Genomic DNA, 21674 nt, shown 5'->3' on the forward strand with positions numbered 1-21674 from the left:
CACAAGCCAAGCGATTGATTGGGTGATCCTGTACGTGACTGACACAGGAGGGGTTCTACTGTGCGCACTACACCAGGCTGCAACTTACCTGCAGCTCCTGGGTGGCAAAGAAAGAGGAAACAAGTGAATTAGAACAGATACGGTGCAGGAACAGGGAGATGAGTTACGCTGCATTCGCACGGACTCACTCGCGCACTCACTCACTCACGGACACTGAGAATCGCAAAAACACTCTAAAACTCTAAAACACTCATCACACGCACACCGACACATAAACAGACACAGGCGTGCACAGAGAAATGGGAATTTTTTTCCCGGTAAACGGAACGTGGCGTCCATCTGGTTTCCACGGCACCGAGCTGGCTCCCGTCTGCTTCAGTGCCTGCAGGAGCCCTCACCTCAGCGTCCTCCAGCTCCACGTCCAGGAAGTCGAAGTCCTTGAAGACGCCAAACTGCTGCTCACTCCCAGCATCTTCAGCGACCGCCTCCTCCTCCCTCACCGCCTCCTCCACCGTGGGAATCAGGCTGGTCTGGGCGTCGGCCGAGTCCAGGTCCTCGCTGGACGAGAACACCACCTGAAACGGACGCACGTCGTCACCGCAAACGCACCAACCCACAGTCAGTTTCAGCTGACCTCTCACAGAAGCATTCAGCCTGTGGTTAGGGCTGGGTCAACTGATCCTGGATCCACTGCTGGGGTCAGAAGAGGGGGCTACTGTCCAGGCATGGAAAAGAATGCCATGTCCTTGGAATGACCACATGAAAGAAGAATAGTGGCCTTTATTTTGCTATCATTTTACAAGGGTAAGGTACCTGCTGTTAATCATGCACAGCTGCTGATACACTGTCTCCAGAACATGTGAAAATGACTGCTACCTGTGCTCAGGTGGTCTACAGGTAAAGATACTGACTGCTACCTGTGCTCAGGTGGTTTACAGGTAAAGCTACTGACTGCTACCTGTGCTCAGGTGGTTTACAGGTAAAGCTACTGACTGCTACCTGTGCTCAGGTGGTTTACAGGTAAAGCTACTGACTGCTACCTGTGCTCAGGTGGTCTACAGGTAAAGATACTGACTGCTACCTGTGCTCAGGTGGTCTACAGGTAAAGATACTGACTGCTACCTGTGCTCAGGTGGTTTACAGGTAAAGCTACTGACTGCTACCTGTGCTCAGGTGGTTTACAGGTAAAGATAGACTGCTACCTGTGCTCAGGTGGTTTACAGGTAAAGATACTGACTGCTACCTGTGCTCAGGTGGTTTACAGGGTAAGATACTGACTGCTACCTGTGCTCAGGTGGTCTACAGGTAAAGATACTGACTGCTACTTGTGCTCAGGTGGTTTACAGGGTAAGATACTGACTGCTACCTGTGCTCAGGTGGTTTACAGGTAAAAACAATTGTGGTTGAGCTAGATACATTACTAGGGTGGTGTGATGTCATGTGTAAAGGTATCCGATCAAAATGCAGAGCCCACACACAGCTCCCTGCTCTCTCACTGTTCCTTATTCCCTGGTGTGCAGTCAGTCAGGGGGAGAATGCTTTTGGGAGCCGTAGAGAGGTAAAGTGGGTCAGACTGTGGGGAGCTATTTTTAAGAGCGGGACAGTACAAATGAGAGGTTCTGTGATGGGCAGGATGTGTTGCAACGGTGAGGGAGAGCTGCGGTTAGAGTCACAGGGGTGAGGGTTTTAGACGCATGCTTACGGAGGGGTTCTTGGGAAGGCCAGACTCAGGACCGCACAGCGACAGGACGTTCATCAGCTTCTCCCTGGTTCTCCTCTGAAACACAACGTTCCACAACATTACAGCAACGTCTAAACAACTTAATGTTATACATTCCAATGTCCACATCACACTGAAACCCCACTAGGGCACAGATTCAACACTGACCCGCTGACTGCACACATACGCACACACACTCTCATTCACACACGCACACACACACACGCGCACACACACACGCGCACACACACACGCGCACACACACACGCGCACACACACACGCACACACACACGCACACACAGACACACACAGACACAATCTGGGAGGCACCTGGGAGAGTTGAGGTCTTTTCCAGCTGACGGGCACCAGGCCGTTGGAGTTGGACCCTGAGGACGTAGAAGAGGTGCTCCGCGTGACGGCGATGACCTGGGGCTTGCCGTTTCGCCCCGCAGCGGTACGCTGGTCTCCAAACTTATGCCCTATGATGGGTGTCTGGGGACATGCAAGGGACCGGGTCACAGGTCACAGGTCAGAAGAGCTAACTATCACACTAAAACTATATGAGATCTCTGCAGCACACAGAGCAGAAGTGAGAACAGAGAGAGAGATAGAGAGAGAGAGAGAAAGAGAAGGGAAGGAGAGAGAGAGAGAGAGAGAGAGAGAAAGAGAAAGGAAGGAGAGAGAGAGAGAGAGAGAGAGAGAGAGAGTTTGGTTGGCGAGAGAGAGAGAGAGAGAGAGAGAGAGAGAGAGAGAGAGAAAGAGAAGGGAAGGAGAGAGAGAGAGAGAGAGAGAGAGAGAGAGAGAGAGAGAGAGTTGGCCCTCGCCATACCTCAGATATGTCGAAGTGGAAGTCCAGTGTTTTGCCGGGAAGTTCCTTGGAGCAGCTGTTGAAGATGCGTGTGAAGGCGATCTCGGGAGAGCCGGTCGACTCGGTGCTGTAGGACCGATGGACCTCATCTGGAACCACCAGGCTGGCCGAGCGCGACACCACCAGCTTCAGAATGTTCTGGGCCTCCTTCCAGTACGGGCTCTGAGGGCACACACAGGGACCTGCGTTGGCTGGAGTGCCACCTGTAATAGGCTTAACACACTCGGGAAAGCACACAGCACACTCCACACGGAGCTGAAACACCGTGTCAGGACTGAGAGCTGAGAGCTGAGAGACTGTGGGCAAAAGGCCTCAAACTTCAGCTTTTTCACCCAAAAGCACAACATGTGTGTGTGTGTGTGTGTGTGAGAATGACTGGAAATGTACAGGTAATGAATATGACATGTAGGAAAAAAGCCATTTAAATGGACACAAACGTGAGAGAATGAAAAGCTTTAATTAGAGTGCAGGGAAATGTGAAGGGCTTAAGAGTGTCAGTAACACACACACACACACACACACACACACACACACCTGCGTTCTCTGTGAGAAGTATTTTAGGTGGTTAGTGTCCCCCTCCCCCACCCTCAGTGTTAACTCTCTCTGACAGGATCCCCCCCGCCCCCCCCCTCAGATCTCCTATTCTCACTGAATAATAAGGAGGCCCACCGGATGAGCTGGCCCCACACCAGCACTACTCAATCCCACTAAAAGCCACCCCCCGCCCCCCTGGCCAGGACACAGCAAGGACAGCCCTGCCCACTCATCCTCCTGCCAGAAGCACCTTACCCACAACGCACCACTGCCAATCCGACAATATCCTATCCAATAAAAGCTCGCACACACATGCTACCACACCCTGAATAAAAGCACACAGAGGGCTGAGTGGAGTGCAGGCCTGAGGCTATGGCTCTATTCAGAGCTGCAGATGCTTCTGAGACACAGAAAAGCTGTGTGCTGTACTCAGCACTGGGACAAAAACTCACCGCAACCACGGCACACAAGAGAGGAGCTCTGACCACATACTCCACACGAGCTCCCTCTTCACTGCCGGATCTGGGAACAGCCAGCCTTGTGGTGCCTGCTGTCAACGGCAGGACTCACCTGCACGTACTTCCCAATGGTCTTCATGATGTCCAGGTTGAACTGTTTGACGGGCGCTGCCGACAGGTCGATGTGACTCAGCAGGCTGTGGATGATCTGCAGCAGAGACTGCTGCATGCTGGCCAGGCCCTTCTCCAGCAGCTGGGGGGGGGTCACAGTGCAGAGGTCAGAGGTCAGTCATACACACAAGGCCTGTCATACTCTGTAGAAACAGTCACCATTTCGACTTCTCTCAACGTCAAGAACAAACAGAGGAGAAGACTGGGACACACACACACACACACACACACAGACACACACACACACACACACACACACACACACCCACACACAGAGCTGAGCTTTCCCCCCCAGGTCAGGATTGTTGTCATCATGTTTCTGCGAGGCGTCCCTTTCTGTGAGGGAGGTGTTACGTAATGCACTTACAGGCATTACAACAGACAGGCAGAGCTCACCTTGGAGCACATCTCCCATGTGAGTACAGCAATACCCTGCACTTTGCTTGCCCTCTCCCTCCCTCCCTTCCCCTCCCCGGGCCCAGGCGGAGCTGTACGACAGGACAGCCTTTCAGTGCAGAGGCCCAGTGCTACCCCCTGTCTCTGAGCTGGCTGCCTCCCCACCCCTGCACATCTCACTGCATTACGCAGGATCTCTGACCTCTCTCTGCCAAGCAGATGCTATAATCCAGAACAGTTTACACACCTCACATTTTTTCATTCATTCTTATTCATTCCACTGCAGAGCTGGAACCAGGCTGCCTCATTATACCCCTTTCCCACGGCAGAGCTGGAACCAGATTGGCTCATTACACCCCTTTCCCACGGCAGAGCTGGAACCAGATTGGCTCATTATACCCCTTTCCCTCGGCAGAGCTGAAACCAGATTGGCTCATTACACCCCTTTCCCACGGCAGAGCTGGAACCAGATTGGCTCATTACACCCCTTTCCCACGGCAGAGCTGGAACCAGATTGGCTCATTATACCCCTTTCCCCTCAGCAGAGCTGGAACCAGGCTGGCTCACTTGGGGGCAGTTACCTCGGCCAGGTAGGTGACCAGGTTGAAGGTGATCTCGGAGAAGGAGTCGTGCAGGTATCTGCAGACAACATTGACCCAGCTGCCGCAGTCTCGCGAGTAGCTGTGGGTGCTGTACAGGCTCATCATGTGCGCCAGGTTGGACAGCGTGGCCGACTTCTCCTCAGCACACACCTTGGCGATCTTGTCGGCCGTCTCCTTGCAGAAGGGTGTGGGGTTGTCAAAGTGCTGGATCAGGTGCGGCAGCAGGCAGAGGATGTTCAGGGGGAAGCCTGCGGCGGCGACACAAACACGTCAGACTGGGGCTGGGGGGAGACGGAGGCCAGAGAGCTGCACACACACACACACACCTCACAGCCACCATGCTGCTACAGCCTCACTGCGGTCCTGCCTAATGCCACACGCTTTGGGGGGAGAGCAGAGAATTGCAGTTTCACCCGTCACCACGTTTTTAAAACAACCACCCCAGATATTGCACACCCCCACCTCTTTGATCTGTCTGACCTCTAGTGGTAAACAGGGTTACTGCACCCCTATGATGTAGACAGGCAGACATCCTCAGCCAAAAGCAGCTGGTTAAGAAAACCTGTTCTGTCAGCCACAGCTGCTGGATAAACACAGTCCACACCAGAAGCGAGCCGCAACCAAACATGCTCCTGTTACTCAAAGGAACACTGCCCCACGTGACCCTCCCACAGACCAATGGCAAGGCATCTCGCTCACTTCCTTGGAGACTGGTGTGTCAGCTGGCTTTTGCTTTAACGAATTCAACCAATTTAATTAGGCTATGCACTCACACCCCTGTGCTCCCCAAAGGCCATAAGGCGTGAGCCTCATCCGTGATATATTATACGTTATTTACACAAAGGAGAGTGATGAAGTGATAAAAGAGTCTGGAGCATTACATTACAATACGTTATTGGCATTTAGCAGACACCCTTATCTAGAGTGACTTACGTCAATTACATTCCTTTTTACATGTTATCCATTTATACAGCTAGATAATTACTGAGGCAGGTGTGGGTTAAGTGCCTTGCCCAGGGTTACAACAGCGGTGCTCCAGTGGGGAATCAAACTGACAGCCTTTCAGTTATGAGTGCTTCTTAACCACACAACACTACCAGCCTACAGTGGAGCAAATACCAGCATACACAGCAGCCACACCGAGTCCAAACCAATCAACCCCCGATCACAGGAAAGCCATAACCCCAGCTCACAGGGAGCAGCGGAACGGCGGGTCGCGGTTCGCCTGACCTGCCACCTGGGAGGGGTCCACCAGCGTGTGCCGGGACACGGTGATGAGCTTGCCGAGCAGGTGTATGGTGAGCTCCAGGGTGGAGGCGGAGGTGAAGCCCTTGAGGAAGAGCTGCTGCAGCCCGGGGAAGCTGTACCACTTGAGCTTGGTCTGCACCTTCTCGATGCGCTCGCGGCTGTCGGCGCGGTCCAGCGGCAGCTGGCCCAGCAGCTTGTTCAGCAGCCGCAGCGCCAGCAGGTACTCGAACTCGTAGTCCGACTCCAGCAGCGACGTGGCGATCCAGAAGATAGTGGCCATGAGGTTGCAGGGGTCGACGGGGGGCGGGGGCTCGCCCGCCCCGCCCTCCCGCAGCGAGGACAGGCTGCGCGTGCGCGCCAGGCTGCCGTGGTTCAAACTGCGGCCGTCGATGATGTCCAGCGTGTTGCTCCGGCGCCGGTCGCCCTTGCGGTCCCCCATCAGGCTGGCGCGCAGCGAGTTGCTGCGGGCGTGGCCGTAATGGCCGTGCAGCAGCCCACCCGAGCCCAGGTTCAGCTGGCCCGTGCTCTTCCTGTTCGCTGCAAACTTGGAGCCCAGCAGCGGCTCCAGGTACGAGGCCCTGCCGCAGGGAGAGGAGAGAGCTGAGGACGCGGGCCGGGACGCATCGCTACGGCACAGAACACAGGCTGTTACACTCAGCGGTAAGACCTGACTGTGGGTGTGTCTGGCTCAGTGGGTACAGCCTGGATATGGCTATACTTCATGGCCATGGTTGTGTTTCAGGGGTGTGGCTGTGTTTAAACGGCGTGGCCAGGATCCGGGCATGGTTGTGCTTTTTGGGCATGGCTGGGATCTAGATGTGGCTGTATCAGTTGGCTTGGCTAGGACGAGGGTGTGGCTGTGTTTAGTGGGTGTGGCTGTATTTTACAGGGGCAGGCAGACTCTGGGCTCCACTTACTGTGACAGCGTAGACAGGAGGTCGTAGCTCTTCAGTGTGTCAGCTAGTGTGTCAATCCCAGACTCCAGCGTCAACAGCAGCTCGATCACAAAGCCCTGCGGAGACACACTCAGGTGAGACTTGGGGGGAGGGGGGTGAGGAGGAAGGGAGAGAGGGAAGGGTGTGTGCGTGTGTGTGTGTGTGTGTGTGTGTGTTTGTGTGTGGGGGGGGGGGTGGTGGTCTCACCTGTGCATCCTCTCCAGGGTCTCCCACCGTCTCCACCAGGCGGGAGAGGACGTCGGACAGCGTGCTGGCTGTCAGGGGCTGCTTCAGAGCGCGAAAGATCTGGAAGGAGCGGCCGGCGTAGTGCCGTGAGCAGCAGGACAAAGCTGTCTGCAGGGACACCTCGCTCAACAGCTGCTCCAGCTGGAAGCCTGCACACATACACACAGTGAGTTATGCCACGCACACACACTCACTTACACAGAGAGAGACACATACACACACACACACACACACACACACTCATGTGCACACACACACACACACACACACACACACACACACACACACACTCTCATGTGCACACACACACACACACACACACACACACACACACACACACACACACACACACACACACTCTCATGTGCACACACATACACACACAGACACACTCGGCGAGCGCAGCTCACCTGCAGGGCTCTGTTTGAAGACCGTCACCACATGTGTGAGGAACACGGTCAGCTGATCAGCGCTCTTGATGCTGGGGTTCTTAGGGGACACATCCTCATGGTTCCACAGGGGGCCTCGCTTCCTGTATGGACCAATCAGCAGCAAGAGCTGAGGACACTCTGACATGACACGCAGCAGCACACAGCTAACTGCAGCGACAGTATGGGAGAGGCACTGCAGCAATCTACACACGTACACACGTGCGAGAATGCACACACGCACGCAACACCATCATACAAAATATCTGAGACACACACACACACACCATCACATGCATGTGTGCACACCCGTTCAAAACGACACACAGGTGTGCGCACACACACACACACACACACACACACACACACACACACACACACACACACACACACACACACACACACACACACATCACATGCATGTGTGCACACCCGTTCAAAATGACACACAGGTGCACACACACACACACACACACACCATAACACAGCATCACACATTCATGCACTGTAATAATACCCCCATCCTGCTGGCTTGCAACAAAAAACAAATAATGAAGTCGAAATATTAGATACAGCACTGCAACATCTGCACTAATAAATTCTTCAGACCTGGCGCCTGTGGAAGGTACACAGATACAGGCGTGGGGAGTACAGAGACAGGTGTGTTGTATACAGATATATATATGTATAGAAATGCATGCACATACACACCCATGCGGGGGTTGTTAAAGTAAAGGGAGACAGGTGTGTGTAGTTCACGTATGCATAGACAGGTGCATGGATTGCAGGTATACAGAGATAGGTGTGTGATGCACTGGTATACATAGCCAGGTGCGTTTTATACATATGAACATGTATGGAAATGTGCACACACACACAGGAAAAGGTTGGGGAGAGGGAGACAGGTGTCTGAAGCTGAACTGGCCACGGTGACGGACAGCGGGAAGACGCAGCTCCTCACCTTGACGTGATGAACTCGATGAGCGACTTCACCTTCTCGTCCTGCTCGCTGGAGAGGTCCACCTCATTCAACAGCGTGGTGGTCAGGTGGGGCAGGCCGGAGCTCCCTGTGGGCGTGAGGTGGGGCAGGCCGGAGCTCCCTGTGGGCGTGAGGTGGGGCAGGCCGGAGCTCCCTGTGGGCGTGAGGTGGGGAAGAGCAGAGCTACCCGTGGGAGTCAGGTGGGGAAGGGCGGAGCCCAAACTGATGCTGGAGGAGGTGGAGCTGGAGCTAAGGCCAGAATCTGTCATTGGCGAGGGCTGGTAGTCTGGCACAAAGTCATATACACCTGGAGAGAAACACACAGGTAAGTGGCCACCTCAAAAAACACACGCAGACGTACAGACGCACAGGTAAGTGCACACCTGAGGAAACACACCTACACAGCTACAAAATCGCATACCTGTCAAACAGCACAGATGGAAAAGATGCCACAGGGGCAGTGCTCATTCTGTTCAAAGGGAGGGGGTGTTTTATGGATTTCTGTTTACACAGCATTCTGCTATTTGACCCTAATGCTCTTAGCAGGGCTGCAGAGAGTGTGACTCAGTCTTAGCCTCCACAGGCTGTAGGTGTCCTGCTCTTTGAGCAAACATTCCACAGCACGTACCTAAGAACTAACACACGTAGGAACTTGAAGCACTACCAGCCTATACAGGGCCATCCAGATCAGAGATTCAGTTAACAGTTCAATCAAACCAAAACCAGAGCTGTGCAGGAAGAAAACCAGCAGTCACGTTGCAAGTTCAGGGCTGAGAATCAAATCAGATCAAACCAAGGTACAGTATGAAGCTTTACTGCAACCTGGTGGAATTATTATATTATTAAGATGGTACAACATACAAGGAGAAAGGAGTACAGTAAACTACTATAGTATGGAAAATGTGAGTAAACTAAAAACAGTGATTGTGATTTTAGGGCTTCTACATCCTGGGCTGCACATTTCATTAGGGGGTGAAGGAGACCCCTAATCTGCCCAGGGCAGGACTCACCTGTGAGGTTGTACTCGTGAGGCACCTGCTTGACGGTCAGAACTTTGGGGTCGTTGAACTCTCGGTTGCGCAGCAGCACGGAGGCCAGCGATTGGATGCTGCTGTTGGTTCCCTGGACGACCAGCAGGTGCAGCAGCAGGCGTTTGCAGTGCTCGTACACCTCCGGGTGCTGGTGGTCAAACCCTGGGACAGAAAGTAGAGTGAGCGCACAGCCGATCTGGTGCACTGCGCAGTAGGTCAGCCATCTGGGGGTAAAGCTATGTCAGGTGAGGGTTGCTTACAGCTGTGTTATAGGTAGGAGGTGTGTGGAGTTCAGGTATACATAGACACGAGTGTGATGTACAAGTACACATGGAGACAGGTGTGTGAAGTACAGGTATGTACCGAGACAGGTGCGTAAAGTACACGTACACATAGAGAAGTGTGTGTTGTTCAAATATACATAGAGACAAATGTGTGATATACTGGTACACAGAGACAGATGCCCGAAGTACAGGTGAACAGGTGTGTGCTACAGTATACAGGCAGAGGCGGGTGTTACCTATGAAGATGGCGTGTAGCAGCAAGTGCAGGTAAGAGCTCCACTCCACCTTTACCCCATGGTCCACAATGAGGTCAGTCAGCAGGATGACGGCGATGTTGCACCTGGAAACCACAAGGGCCAGCAGGGTCAAAGCAGGGCTAAAGGTCACACAATGACAAGGGCTTGCAAAGACGGGTAGATGAGCAAGTCACCTGTGCAAAGGAACTGCGGGTGTGTTGGTCTCAGGCAGGTAGTCCACCAGGGGGGACCAGCAGCCTCCCATGGGGGGGAAGGGGAGGGGCTCTGGGTGGTTGTGGTCCATCACCTTCAAACGCCAGTTAGCATATACGGGCATGGAGTCACCTGCAGGACACAGAGTCAGTGCGCCTGTCCCCTCTATCTGCACCTACCACAGTCACATTTAGAGAGGAAGGTCCTGTGCATGACATACACTGACTGGGTGAGGGGGACAGATGAGTATGGGGTACAGGTGTGTGTGGGATACAGGTGAGTACAGGTGCATGAGTGGGTTACAGGTGAGTACAGATACAGGTGTGTGTGTGTGTGGGATACAGGCGAGTCTGGGCACAGGTGTGACTCACTCTTCTCCTCCTCGTAGGAGCCTCCTGAGCTGCTGCTGTAGCGGGACTCCAGCCGGTGGTGATGGCGGCTCAGGTTGCTGTTCAGGCCACTGTAGATATCCAGGTGTGTGTAACTTAAAGAGACGGGTAGGCATGGATACAGAGCACAAAAAGCTAGTCTAATCATAATACATGCAATGCCCTCCACACGTGTGAGTGTGCGTGTGTGTGTGTGTATGTGTGTGTGTGTGTGTGTGTGTGTGTGTGTGTGAAAGAAAGAGAAAGCGAGAGAGAGAGAGGGAGAAAGTATGTGAGTGACTGCATGTACGGATGTACAGCGCTTGCAGGCGTCTCTTACTTGTCCTCCATATTGCTGTCCTTGATTTTACTGTCGTGTCCGTCAGGGACTGGCACCATGGTGTTGCTACTGGAAGTAGTTCCTATGAAGACAGACGAGTGCAGGTGAGACACTTCACACAAGTATGGAAGAACGGACCAATCAGAAAGCAGACCTTTACTGCCTGAGCTAAAAACCTAGCATGGGTTTTCACCTTAGGTTATGGAGAATGATGGGATTAACACCTGATATAACAGAGGGGATTGTGGGATATGTACCTGAGGTAACAGAGGGGATCTTGTAGCTGGAGGTGATGCGGTAGTAGGGGGGGTTGTCCATGTGTGTGACGGCGGAGCACACTGGGTCAGTCAGCTCTAGTTCACACACCAGCTCCTCCAGCAGCTGCATGGTCTTATCCCGGCCCAGGTACACCACCACCTTCTTCACCTGGACGCAGAGCCACCCCGGCGTTATTACAACATTATTACTCTGCATTATCTCACGCAAACTGCGCGCAGGTGCTCCAACGGCGTGCGCACAGACACGGACACACACAGAATATCACTCACGTAAGGCAGCAGGCTCGGCTCGCTGTTCACTCCACACATGCTGATGAGGAAGTGCAGGATGATTTTGAGATTCTTTGGCCAGCTGTCTGCCAGGGTGGTCCACACATTCTCTATTTCTGACCAGGCAAACTCATCTCCATACTGCAGGAGGAAACGGCACAGTGAGCAGGGTTAACATTGGTGTGCGCGCGCGCACACACACGCACACACACGCACACACACGCACACACACGCACACACACGCACACACACGCACACACACGCACACACACACACACACACACACACACACACACACGTACAGTGTGCAGTCAAGGTTTGGTCAGTGTGCGGTCAGGGTGAGCACTCTCACCTTCGCAGTCATGAACATGAGGTTGTTGAGCACCATGGTGGTGGCGTGGGGGGAGCCCCAGCCCTCACCCCTAAGCCAGCGGCGGCTGTTGACCATCATCATCTCCCGCTCCCGTAGGTCCTCCTCTTCCTCGCCCACGGGCGCCTCCTCCTGTCGCCGTGCCGACGGCTTGAAGTCCACCAGCTCAATGTTGTTCATCCAGGGCAGCAGGTAGTGCAGCATCACCTGCCGACCAGCAGGGTGCGCTGTCTGGATGCGCTGGCTCACCTCTGCAGAGGAGATGGAGCGCAGAGTTACAGCAGAGCAACACCCAAACGGAGCAAACAGGCCTAGCGTGGGGGGGGGGAATGAGGGGTCACGGGGAGTTACAGAAAGAGGAGCATACCTGAGGGGTCATAAAGAACAGAAAGGATGAACGAACTGCTCTCTTCTGCAGTGTACTGTTGGTCTGTCAGGTGTATATACCTTCTGTAACAACCAAGTGTATTCAGTGGAATAACGTCTTCCTGACTGATTAAAGAGGGGAAGTAGAATGAGTGTTTTGGGAGGTCAGAGGTTCAGAGAGAGGGGGCGTAGGCGAGAGGGGAGATGGGAGGGGGAGGGCATGAGGCAGTGTACCGGAGAAGACGGGCAGGGTGAGCTCTGGGTAGGTGCGGGCCAGCTCCTCGGACAGCTGGTAGTAGGAGACGGAGTAGAGGTGTGGCAGCGGCGATGGGGGACTCAGGATGCCGTCTGTGCGCTGAATCTCCAGCTTGTGGGCGTAGCGGAACAGCTTGGGCTCCAGGATCTGCAGGCACAACACAGGGCAACTGTTACGCACCGGGAGGCGGCTGTAGTGTAGCGAGGGGTAACTATCACACACCGAGAGGGAAACAGCAGCAGCTGAATAAGCGGTCCATTCCAAGGCCCCTACCTGCAGTAGCTGCATAGCCACCTCATAAATGTCTCTGGATGAATCAGCCGCCTTGAACAGGATCAGATTGAGCAGCACCACAGTGTCAAACTGGTAATCCCTGCAGAGAAGACACGCAAAGCCTTACTGAAGCTGTCCCTTACACGTACACACACACACACACACACGCACACACACACACACACACACACACACACACACACACACACACACACACACACACACACACACACACAGTTACCGAAGCTGTCACTTACACGTACACACACACAGTTACCGAAGCTGTCACTTACACGTACACGTACACGTACACGTACACGTACACGTACACGTACACACACACACACACACACACACACAGTTACCGAAGCTGTCACTTACACGTACACACACACAGTTACCGAAGCTGTCACTTACATGTACACGTACACGTACACGTACACACACACACACACACACACACACACACACACACACACAGTTACCGAAGCTGTCACTTACACGTACACACACACAGTCACCGAAGCTGTCCCTTACACGTACACACACACACACACACACACACACACACACACACACACAGTTACCAAAGCTGTCACTTACACGTACACATACACACACACACACACACACACACACACAGTTACCGAAGCTGTCCCACACAGGCATGCATGCAAACTTATAAAATCAGTAAGGCAGTATCTTTAGGAAATGTATCATCTTTGCTGGCAAAACTGACTGCCAAGACTGTGACCACAGCACCGCGCTGACTGAGCCACAGCTGCTGGTGCCAGCCTGTTCTTATTGAGTGGTGAGACACACCACCACGAGGCTGGCCGCTGCTCAGAGAGACACTGGCGACGGCCGACCTGTTGCGAGAGACGCTGGCGACGGCCCACCTGTTGTGGAAGACGTTGGCGATGGCGCGGAAGCAGCCGGAAGCCACCCTGCGGGAGCCGGTGTAGCAGCGGTCCACGGCCCAGAACATCAGGTTACTCTGGTCCGGGTTCAACTCCAGTAGCAGCATCACGGCCTCGCAGCCCAGCTGGTGCACCTGTAAGGGGCAGCGGAGAGCCAGCGCTCAGCGCCCTGCACTGTGCACTCTACACTTCCCCATCACTGCGCCAGGAACCGTGGAGCCGCGACAGCTGATCCTGGCTCAGACTTAAACATTTACAGTGAAGGACTGTGGGTGAGGACTGTGGGTGTGTCGGGCTGATCTCAGACCTGTTCTCTCAGGCAGGAGGCATGCAGAGCACACATAGCAGTGATGGGCAGGTTACCCTTCAGGAACACCAGAATGGGCAGACCTACTGTGTGTGCTCAACGGTTCACTGATATAAAACCAATCATAGTGTTTTCCTGTGGGGAGTAAAGTTGTAATTGGTGAATGGAGCAGATGTTTCACTGAGGGACAGACGCAGAGGGCTGCACCCATACACCTGATTGGAGGGGAGCCTGACTGCTTCTCAAGACCTCCATACTAGGAACATAAAGTGTGCTTAGAATGAAAGATCTTTCAGCAGAATCAGGGACTCTGCTTCACAATTAGAAAATCTTCAAGGTACTGTTAGGAGACAGTTTTGTGGAATGGCATGCCGTTTGATCTGGAGACACGCGATGTGTATTCAAATACAAACGCTGGAGGCAAGCAATGTGTATTTGAATACAAAGCGATGCCACTACATCCGACCGGAGCCAAACGGCGCCTCTTGTGAACCCTATGGAGCCAATTAGGTTACAGGGCTCGGGAAATGCCCAATTAGAGAGGGAGCTGCTTAGCTATGCACAGCTCCACAAGACCAATCAGAAACAACACCCCCGCTGGTTATCATAACTCATATGCAAATGTGACTGCTATTAACTGTATAAAAAATGAACTGAATTGTATACTTGTAGAACTTCTGCTCAATGCTGATGTTCCCACGGCCGGCTGTGCTAATAAATCTTCCTGTCTTTTGCTACGAACATCGAATCTGCTTCTATGTCGTAACGAAACACTTTTTGGTGTTCCGGACTTTTACTAACAGTACTATTCACGGACTGCCACGAGTGTAGCACCACACACAGCATACAAAAAGTGTTATCTTAAGTGTTATTCTACAGAGATGAACTTGAAATCTAAAAAAAGCAAAACACTGATCAGGTCATGAGTGCACCTCTGTGTATCCCTGCACCCCAAACACCCCCACAAAGCAGAGCTTTACCCTGCCTCTGCAGGAGGTGGAACAGCCTGGTGGAGCTGAGGACAGCTCTGTGTGGAAAGGCTCAAACTGTTACACTAAGCTTTCCAAAATCTTACACACTGTACAACCTGTGAGACTAGTTACTGTCCTGCTATTCACACACACCTCTTGCCAAAGGAGAGGAAAAGGTGGAACCACTAACTATTATGATTGGATCGTGGCTCAGAGAGTTCACCCTAGGGTAAGCCACGCCCCACGGCTGACCCCAAAATGAAGTGAGGCAAGCGTTTCCAGACTGAAAAGTCCACACCCTTCACCTGTGTCCGCCTACCGGGGCAGCTACGTAAGGCCCCCTCTGCTAAGTTGTTCAGGGTTTAGGGTTGAGGTTCAGGTTCAATTTCAGGTTTAAGTTTAGTCTGAGGTTTAGATTCGGGTTTGTAGTCTGTGTGGCGGCTCTGTTGAGCATGCCTGGCAGCACACAGATGGATCGGCCCTGCCTCACCTTGCGGTCCTGAGAGTCCAGGATGTTGTCCAGCCACTTGTACAAGTATCCATCAGAGGACAGGCCAACGTTATCCGCCACGGGCCCGCAGCACAGCACTGCCGACATGGCCTGCAGGGGAGACACAGAGCCAGAGACTCAGGCGCGTATAGTAGCTGAGAGGTACCATCTCCCCTGTGTGTACGACCGTTACGAATAGTGTGTATTGCCGTCATCAGTGGGCTGCATGGCCGTTCTCAGGAGCGCGTATGACCGTTATCAGTGATGGTGTACGACCGTTCGGTGGAGCGTGCATGACCGTTCTCAGTGGGTTGTGTGACCGTCCCGTGGAGTGTGTATGACCGTTCTGTGGAGCGTGCATGACCGTTCTCAGTGGGTTGTGTGAGCGTCCCACGGAGTGTGTATGACAGTTCTGTGTAGTGTGCATGACCGTTCTCAGTGGGTTGTGTGACTTCTCAGTGATGGCGTATGACCATTTGGAGGAGTGTGTATAACCGTTATCAGGGATGGTGTATGACCATTCTGTGAAGTGTGAACGACCATTCTCAGCGGGTTGTGTGACCGTCCCATGGAGTGTGTATGACCGTTCTGTGGAGCGTGCATGACCGTTCTCAGCGGGTTGTGTGACCGCCCCGTGGAGTGTGTATGACCGTTCTGTGGAGCGTGCATGACCGTTCTCAGCGGGTTGTGTGACCGCCCCGTGGAGTGTGTATGACCGTTCTGTGGAGCGTGCACGACCGTTCTCAGCGGGTTGTGTGACCGTCCCGTGGGGTGTGTATGACCGTTCTGTGAAGCGTGCATGACCGTTCTCAGCGGGTTGTGTGACCGCCCCGTGGAGTGTGTATGACCGTTCTGTGGAGCGTGCATGACCGTTCTCAGCGGGTTGTGTGACCGTCCCGTGGAGTGTGTATGACCGTTCTGTGGAGCGTGCATGACCGTTCTCAGTGACGGTGTGTGCCCACAGTGCGTATGGTCGTTATCAGTGATGGTGGCCAGGCGGCTGTACCTTGAGAGCGCAGTACTGGTGGCGGTTGATCTGCATGTTGCGGTCGCTGTAGCGGTCGAGGGGGGTGAACATGATGCTGAAGGGCCCCGCCCAGTGGCTGAACAGCATGAAGAGGCTGTGTCTCAGAGACTGCTGGGGAAAGATCGCCCTCCGCTGGTGCACTGCGGCACGCGCACAGACAAACATATGCACACGCACGCAGACACAGAGAGAGAGCGGGAGATGATCACTATACACAGCACAGCACTGTGAAGAGTGTAAACGTGTGTGTGCATTCGTGTTCGTGTCCTCTGTCACTCTCGTGGTAAAGAACTCACTCATACAGAACGCAACGCACAGCATGACTTGAGGCCACCGAAACTCCTTGGACAACTTGTCTGTAAGCTTTTAACCAGAACTTTCCAGACAGTTGACAAATACTAACTCTACAAACTCTTACAGACTCTACGAAACATTAACTGACACATCCCAAATGACGCACAAACTGGGTTTACCTGGAACGTTCTGGATGATGTTGGCCACCAGGGCGCTGAAGTGGCAGCGGATGTCTTTGAGGGTGTCCGAGTCCTTGTCGTTCTCGGCCTCCAGCAGCTGCCGTGTGAGGTCCACGTACTCCAGCAGCGTGGGGTTCAGGGAGTGGGTCTCCCCGTCCAGCCCTCCACTCGCCCTTCACACAAAGGTCAGAGGTCAGAGGTCAGCCAACCAGAGGAGAGAACACAGACACACAGGCAGGCTTGGCTCTCGCAGTCCGGGCGCTCACTCACGTCTGGCTGATGACACCAGCATCGGCCAGCAGCTCAAAGATCCTGACCAGCTGCACCCTCAGGATGTCCCTGCGTCTGCGCCGCTTCATGTTCTGCAGGAGAGGACAGAACCGCGACCGTGACTGGACCGTGACTGGACCGTGACGCGACCGTGACGCGACCGCAAACGCAACCACCCACTCCAGGACCACGCTAAAAGCACTAAAAAAAAAGAGTGGCATTTCCTGACACTGCGATGTGCCACACGCGGGCTGCAGAGTGTTACCAATAGGGTTTAAAGCAGCAGCCTGCTTGTATGAATGACGCGCTGATCTGGGGTCAGCTGCAGCACCTACCTCTGGCCTTCTTTCCAGTGCTTCTTTGATAATGGGGTTGAGTTCTTCGATGAGCTCTCTGAGGAAACGGCAGGAAGAGGGAAACTTCAGGCAACTGAGCACGCAGCCCAGACATACAGATATACACAAACATGCTCACACACACACACACATGCTCAAACATCACATCGGCACACACACACACACACACACAGACACAGACACACCGACCTGAAGGCAACAGGGTTGGTCCGGCCGAGCCCCAGGACCAGAGACTCTGTGATGTCCATGCTCTCAGAGCGCATCATGGGGACAATGTGCTTGAACAGGGAGGAGGGAGACGGAGTGCCAATCATCTGGGAACGGCCAGAGGGAAGCACTTCAGTTTAAACACAGCACCTCTCACAACCACCTGAGGTGATCTGAGGTGACCAGACATCGCACCAGGCCTCACACAGACGCAATGACACACCTTACAGAGGCCTTTATAACGATGAAGAGCAAGACACAGCCTTTTAGGGGAAACAGGCGGCAGACAGTGGCAGACTTAACTCTGTTGTAATGTGAAGTTCTGTATGGCCACAATCATACCAATGACACGTGGATGGCATGTGGATAAGTCTGCACCGGTGGGCACAGTGAGAGCAATAAGCCATCCAAGTTAGAGAAGATTCTGCACATGTCCTTACACAGGGTCTTAGTGTCAGGTTGCTGGCCCTGCGGTAGGGCAGGGACTGGCTGGGGAGGGAAGGGGCAGAGTGGGGTGTGGGCTGGGCCTGGGTGTGGGCTGGGCAGGACTTGGTTGGGCAGGGCTTGGCTGGGGAAGGCAGGGCACGGTTCCCACTTTCACCTTGGAGTCGTAGCTGTAGCCGCTATCGGGGGTGGATGCCAGCGTCTCGGGTGGGGAGCAGCGCATGGAGCCGGAGGTGGAGGAGGACGAGGAAGAGGAGGACGAAGAAGAGGCCGCACTGCAGCACAAGATCAGGTAGTTCCTCCACAGGCCCACGTAGGAGTCGCTGCTGCTCATGCTGTTCACCTTCTTGGCATTGATGGGGCTGCTGCAGGGGCCGGAGGTCAAAGGTGAGAGGTCACACACAGAGACCACAGGCAGCATACGGGGGAAACGGCAGTTTTAAGTGCATGGATGGAATTCATTATAAAAGCAGATACAGCTATGACGTCAGTGCCGTAAAGGGAGACAGACAGAGAGGAAGACACAGACACACAGACATGCGCACGCACACACACACACACACACACACACACACACACACACACACACACACACACACACACACACACAGACAGGCATACTTGATGTCGACTTGTGGGGACAGCAGCTGCAAGCGGGTGTAGGCGAACATCCAGGCGTAATTGAGGGCAGTGGGGCAGTGCTTGGGCAGGCTCTCCTGCCGCAGGTAGCTGGACAGGCTGATGACCCAGGGGTCCTGGCCCTGCGTGACGTGGGCAAAGATCCAGATGAGGGAGGGGCTGACCACGTCGAACTGGTGGCTGATGGGGGAGGAGCTCCACTCTGCCAGAGTCTGCAGGTCGATCCCACTGGGGCAGTACAGCAGGCTGGTCTGCAGGGGGCACAAGGGGGTCACATACACACTCTAGGGATACCCAAGGAAGACCAGGTGGCACGTGTGTGTGACAGAGAGACAGAGGAAGAGAGTGTGTGTGTGTGTCTGTGAGGGAGAGAGAGAGAGAGAATGTGTGGTGGTGCTCTGTGTGAAATATGATGTCCCAAACAGAATAGGCCCCCCCACTCCCCTGGTGTCTCTCACCTGATCTGCACCTGTGAGGTGGATGAAACTCTCTAACACTGAAGCACTCAACCTGTCCATCACATCGATGGCCAGCTCCTCCTCACCCTGAGAGAGAGAGAGAGAGAGAGAGACTTTGAAAGTTTGAGACCCAGACTTTGAAAAGTTTGAGGACAATATGGTTCAAAGAATATTACTAGGAGAGGAACAAGATAGTGCCAGAGTCGCAGCTAGGTATGTGGATGCCTGCCACAGAGAAAGAGAGTCACTCCATCGGTAAAACACTTCAAGAAATAAATACACACAGACACACACACACACACACACACACAAACACACGCATTCACACCCCACACACACACACACACACACTTCTGTATTTGTTTGTTTGTTTGTTTTAATGTATGTAGAAATGCTTTGGCAATACAAATGGACTTTTTGTCATGCCAATAAAGCTCATTTGAATTTGAATTTGAGAGAGAGAGAGAGAGAGAGAGACAGAGGAAATGAGGGAGAGAGAGAGTAAGGGTTACAGAGAGAAGGGAAGGGGGGGGGAGATGTTATGGACTGATGGACCGACTGATTAATTGGGAGACTGACGGGCTGACTGACAGGCTGAGTGACGGGCTGGTTACCTTGGAGATGCCGAGGGCGGTGTAGAGGGCGCGCACCTCCTTGAGCACGTTGACAGCGAGCCGGCGCGTGGCAGGGCGGCAGCTGCACAGCACCACCAGGGCCAGGCCTTCCACCACGTGCAGCACGCTGGCCAGCGGGGAGCGCTCCAGAGGCAGGCAGGGCGAGCCGCCCGACGCGGGGCCCTGAGGGGGAGCACAGTCAGTCACACACGCTGTACTAACACCCACCGTCCGCGCTGACGCACACCGCGCTAACATACTAACACACACACGCTGTACTAACACCCACCGTCCGCGCTGACGCACACCGCGCTAACATACTAACACACACACGCTGTACTAACACACACCGTCCGCGCTGACGCACACCGCGCTAACATACTAACACACACACCGCGCTAACATACTAACACACACACGCTGCACTAACACCCACCGTCCGCGCTGACGCACACCGTGCTAACATACTAACACACACACGCTGCACTAACACCCACCGTCCGCGCTGACGCACACCGCGCTAACATACTAACACACACACCGCGCTAACATACTAACACCCACTGTCCGCGCTGACGCACACCGCGCTAACATACTAACACACACACGCTGTACTAACACCCACCGTCCGCGCTGACGCACACCGCGCTAACATACTAACACACACACGCTGTACTAACACACACCGTCCGCGCTGACGCACACCGCGCTAACATACTAACACACACACCGCGCTAACATACTAACACACACACGCTGCACTAACACCCACCGTCCGCGCTGACGCACACCATGCTAACATACTAACACACACACGCTGCACTAACACCCACCGTCCGCGCTGACGCACACCGCGCTAACATACTAACACACACACCGCGCTAACATACTAACACCCACCGTCCGCGCTGACGCACACCGCGCTAACATACTAACACACACACCGCGCTAACATACTAAAGCACACACGCTGTCCTAACACCCACTGTCCGCGCTGACGCACACCGCGCTAACATACTAACACACACACGCTGTACTAACACCCACCGTCCGCGCTGACGCACACCGCGCTAACATACTAACACACACACCGCGCTAACATACTAACACACACACGCTGCACTAACACCCACCGTCCGCGCTGACGCACACCGTGCTAACATACTAACACACACACGCTGCACTAACACCCACCGTCCGCGCTGACGCACACCGCGCTAACATACTAACACACACACCGCGCTAACATACTAACACCCACTGTCCGCGCTGACGCACACCGCGCTAACATACTAACACACACACGCTGTACTAACACCCACCGTCCGCGCTGACGCACACCGCGCTAACATACTAACACACACACGCTGTACTAACACACACCGTCCGCGCTGACGCACACCGCGCTAACATACTAACACACACACCGCGCTAACATACTAACACACACACGCTGCACTAACACCCACCGTCCGCGCTGACGCACACCATGCTAACATACTAACACACACACGCTGCACTAACACCCACCGTCCGCGCTGACGCACACCGCGCTAACATACTAACACACACACCGCGCTAACATACTAACACCCACTGTCCGCGCTGACGCACACCGCGCTAACAT

At 53.9% G+C, this 21674-nt stretch overlaps 1 protein-coding gene across 7 annotated transcripts in view; it reads right to left on the reverse strand.

Annotated features, from left to right (window-relative positions):
• The window catches only part of fryl (furry homolog, like), a 130497-nt gene that overhangs the window by 18862 nt on the left and 89961 nt on the right, over positions 1-21674 (reverse strand). For 5 of the 7 annotated variants that reach the window (XM_036522869.1, XM_036522868.1, XM_036522865.1 and 2 more), the window contains 33 exons: positions 20048-20230; positions 19434-19520; positions 18958-19226; positions 18494-18701; positions 17875-17999; positions 17665-17722; positions 17330-17421; positions 17060-17232; positions 16566-16726; positions 15560-15670; positions 13771-13925; positions 12872-12971; positions 12577-12745; positions 11959-12227; positions 11607-11747; positions 11316-11484; positions 11059-11140; positions 10722-10834; positions 10332-10482; positions 10138-10241; positions 9597-9779; positions 8569-8893; positions 7590-7711; positions 7141-7328; positions 6916-7010; positions 5981-6576; positions 4730-4998; positions 3694-3834; positions 2551-2751; positions 2052-2213; positions 1703-1777; positions 399-575; positions 89-97 (listed from right to left, as the gene is read on the reverse strand). In XM_036522869.1, the coding sequence (XP_036378762.1) occupies positions 89-97; positions 399-575; positions 1703-1777; positions 2052-2213; positions 2551-2751; positions 3694-3834; positions 4730-4998; positions 5981-6576; positions 6916-7010; positions 7141-7328; positions 7590-7711; positions 8569-8893; positions 9597-9779; positions 10138-10241; positions 10332-10482; positions 10722-10834; positions 11059-11140; positions 11316-11484; positions 11607-11747; positions 11959-12227; positions 12577-12745; positions 12872-12971; positions 13771-13925; positions 15560-15670; positions 16566-16726; positions 17060-17232; positions 17330-17421; positions 17665-17722; positions 17875-17999; positions 18494-18701; positions 18958-19226; positions 19434-19520; positions 20048-20230 (5463 nt within the window). The remainder of the gene's footprint in view (positions 1-88; positions 98-398; positions 576-1702; positions 1778-2051; positions 2214-2550; positions 2752-3693; positions 3835-4729; positions 4999-5980; positions 6577-6915; positions 7011-7140; positions 7329-7589; positions 7712-8568; positions 8894-9596; positions 9780-10137; positions 10242-10331; positions 10483-10721; positions 10835-11058; positions 11141-11315; positions 11485-11606; positions 11748-11958; positions 12228-12576; positions 12746-12871; positions 12972-13770; positions 13926-15559; positions 15671-16565; positions 16727-17059; positions 17233-17329; positions 17422-17664; positions 17723-17874; positions 18000-18493; positions 18702-18957; positions 19227-19433; positions 19521-20047; positions 20231-21674) is intronic. The other 2 variants (XM_036522866.1, XM_036522871.1) reach the window with 1 other exon arrangement.

Source organism: Megalops cyprinoides, chromosome 2 (assembly GCF_013368585.1).
Source record: "Megalops cyprinoides isolate fMegCyp1 chromosome 2, fMegCyp1.pri, whole genome shotgun sequence".
In the NCBI taxonomy this organism is placed as follows: domain Eukaryota; kingdom Metazoa; phylum Chordata; class Actinopteri; order Elopiformes; family Megalopidae; genus Megalops; species Megalops cyprinoides.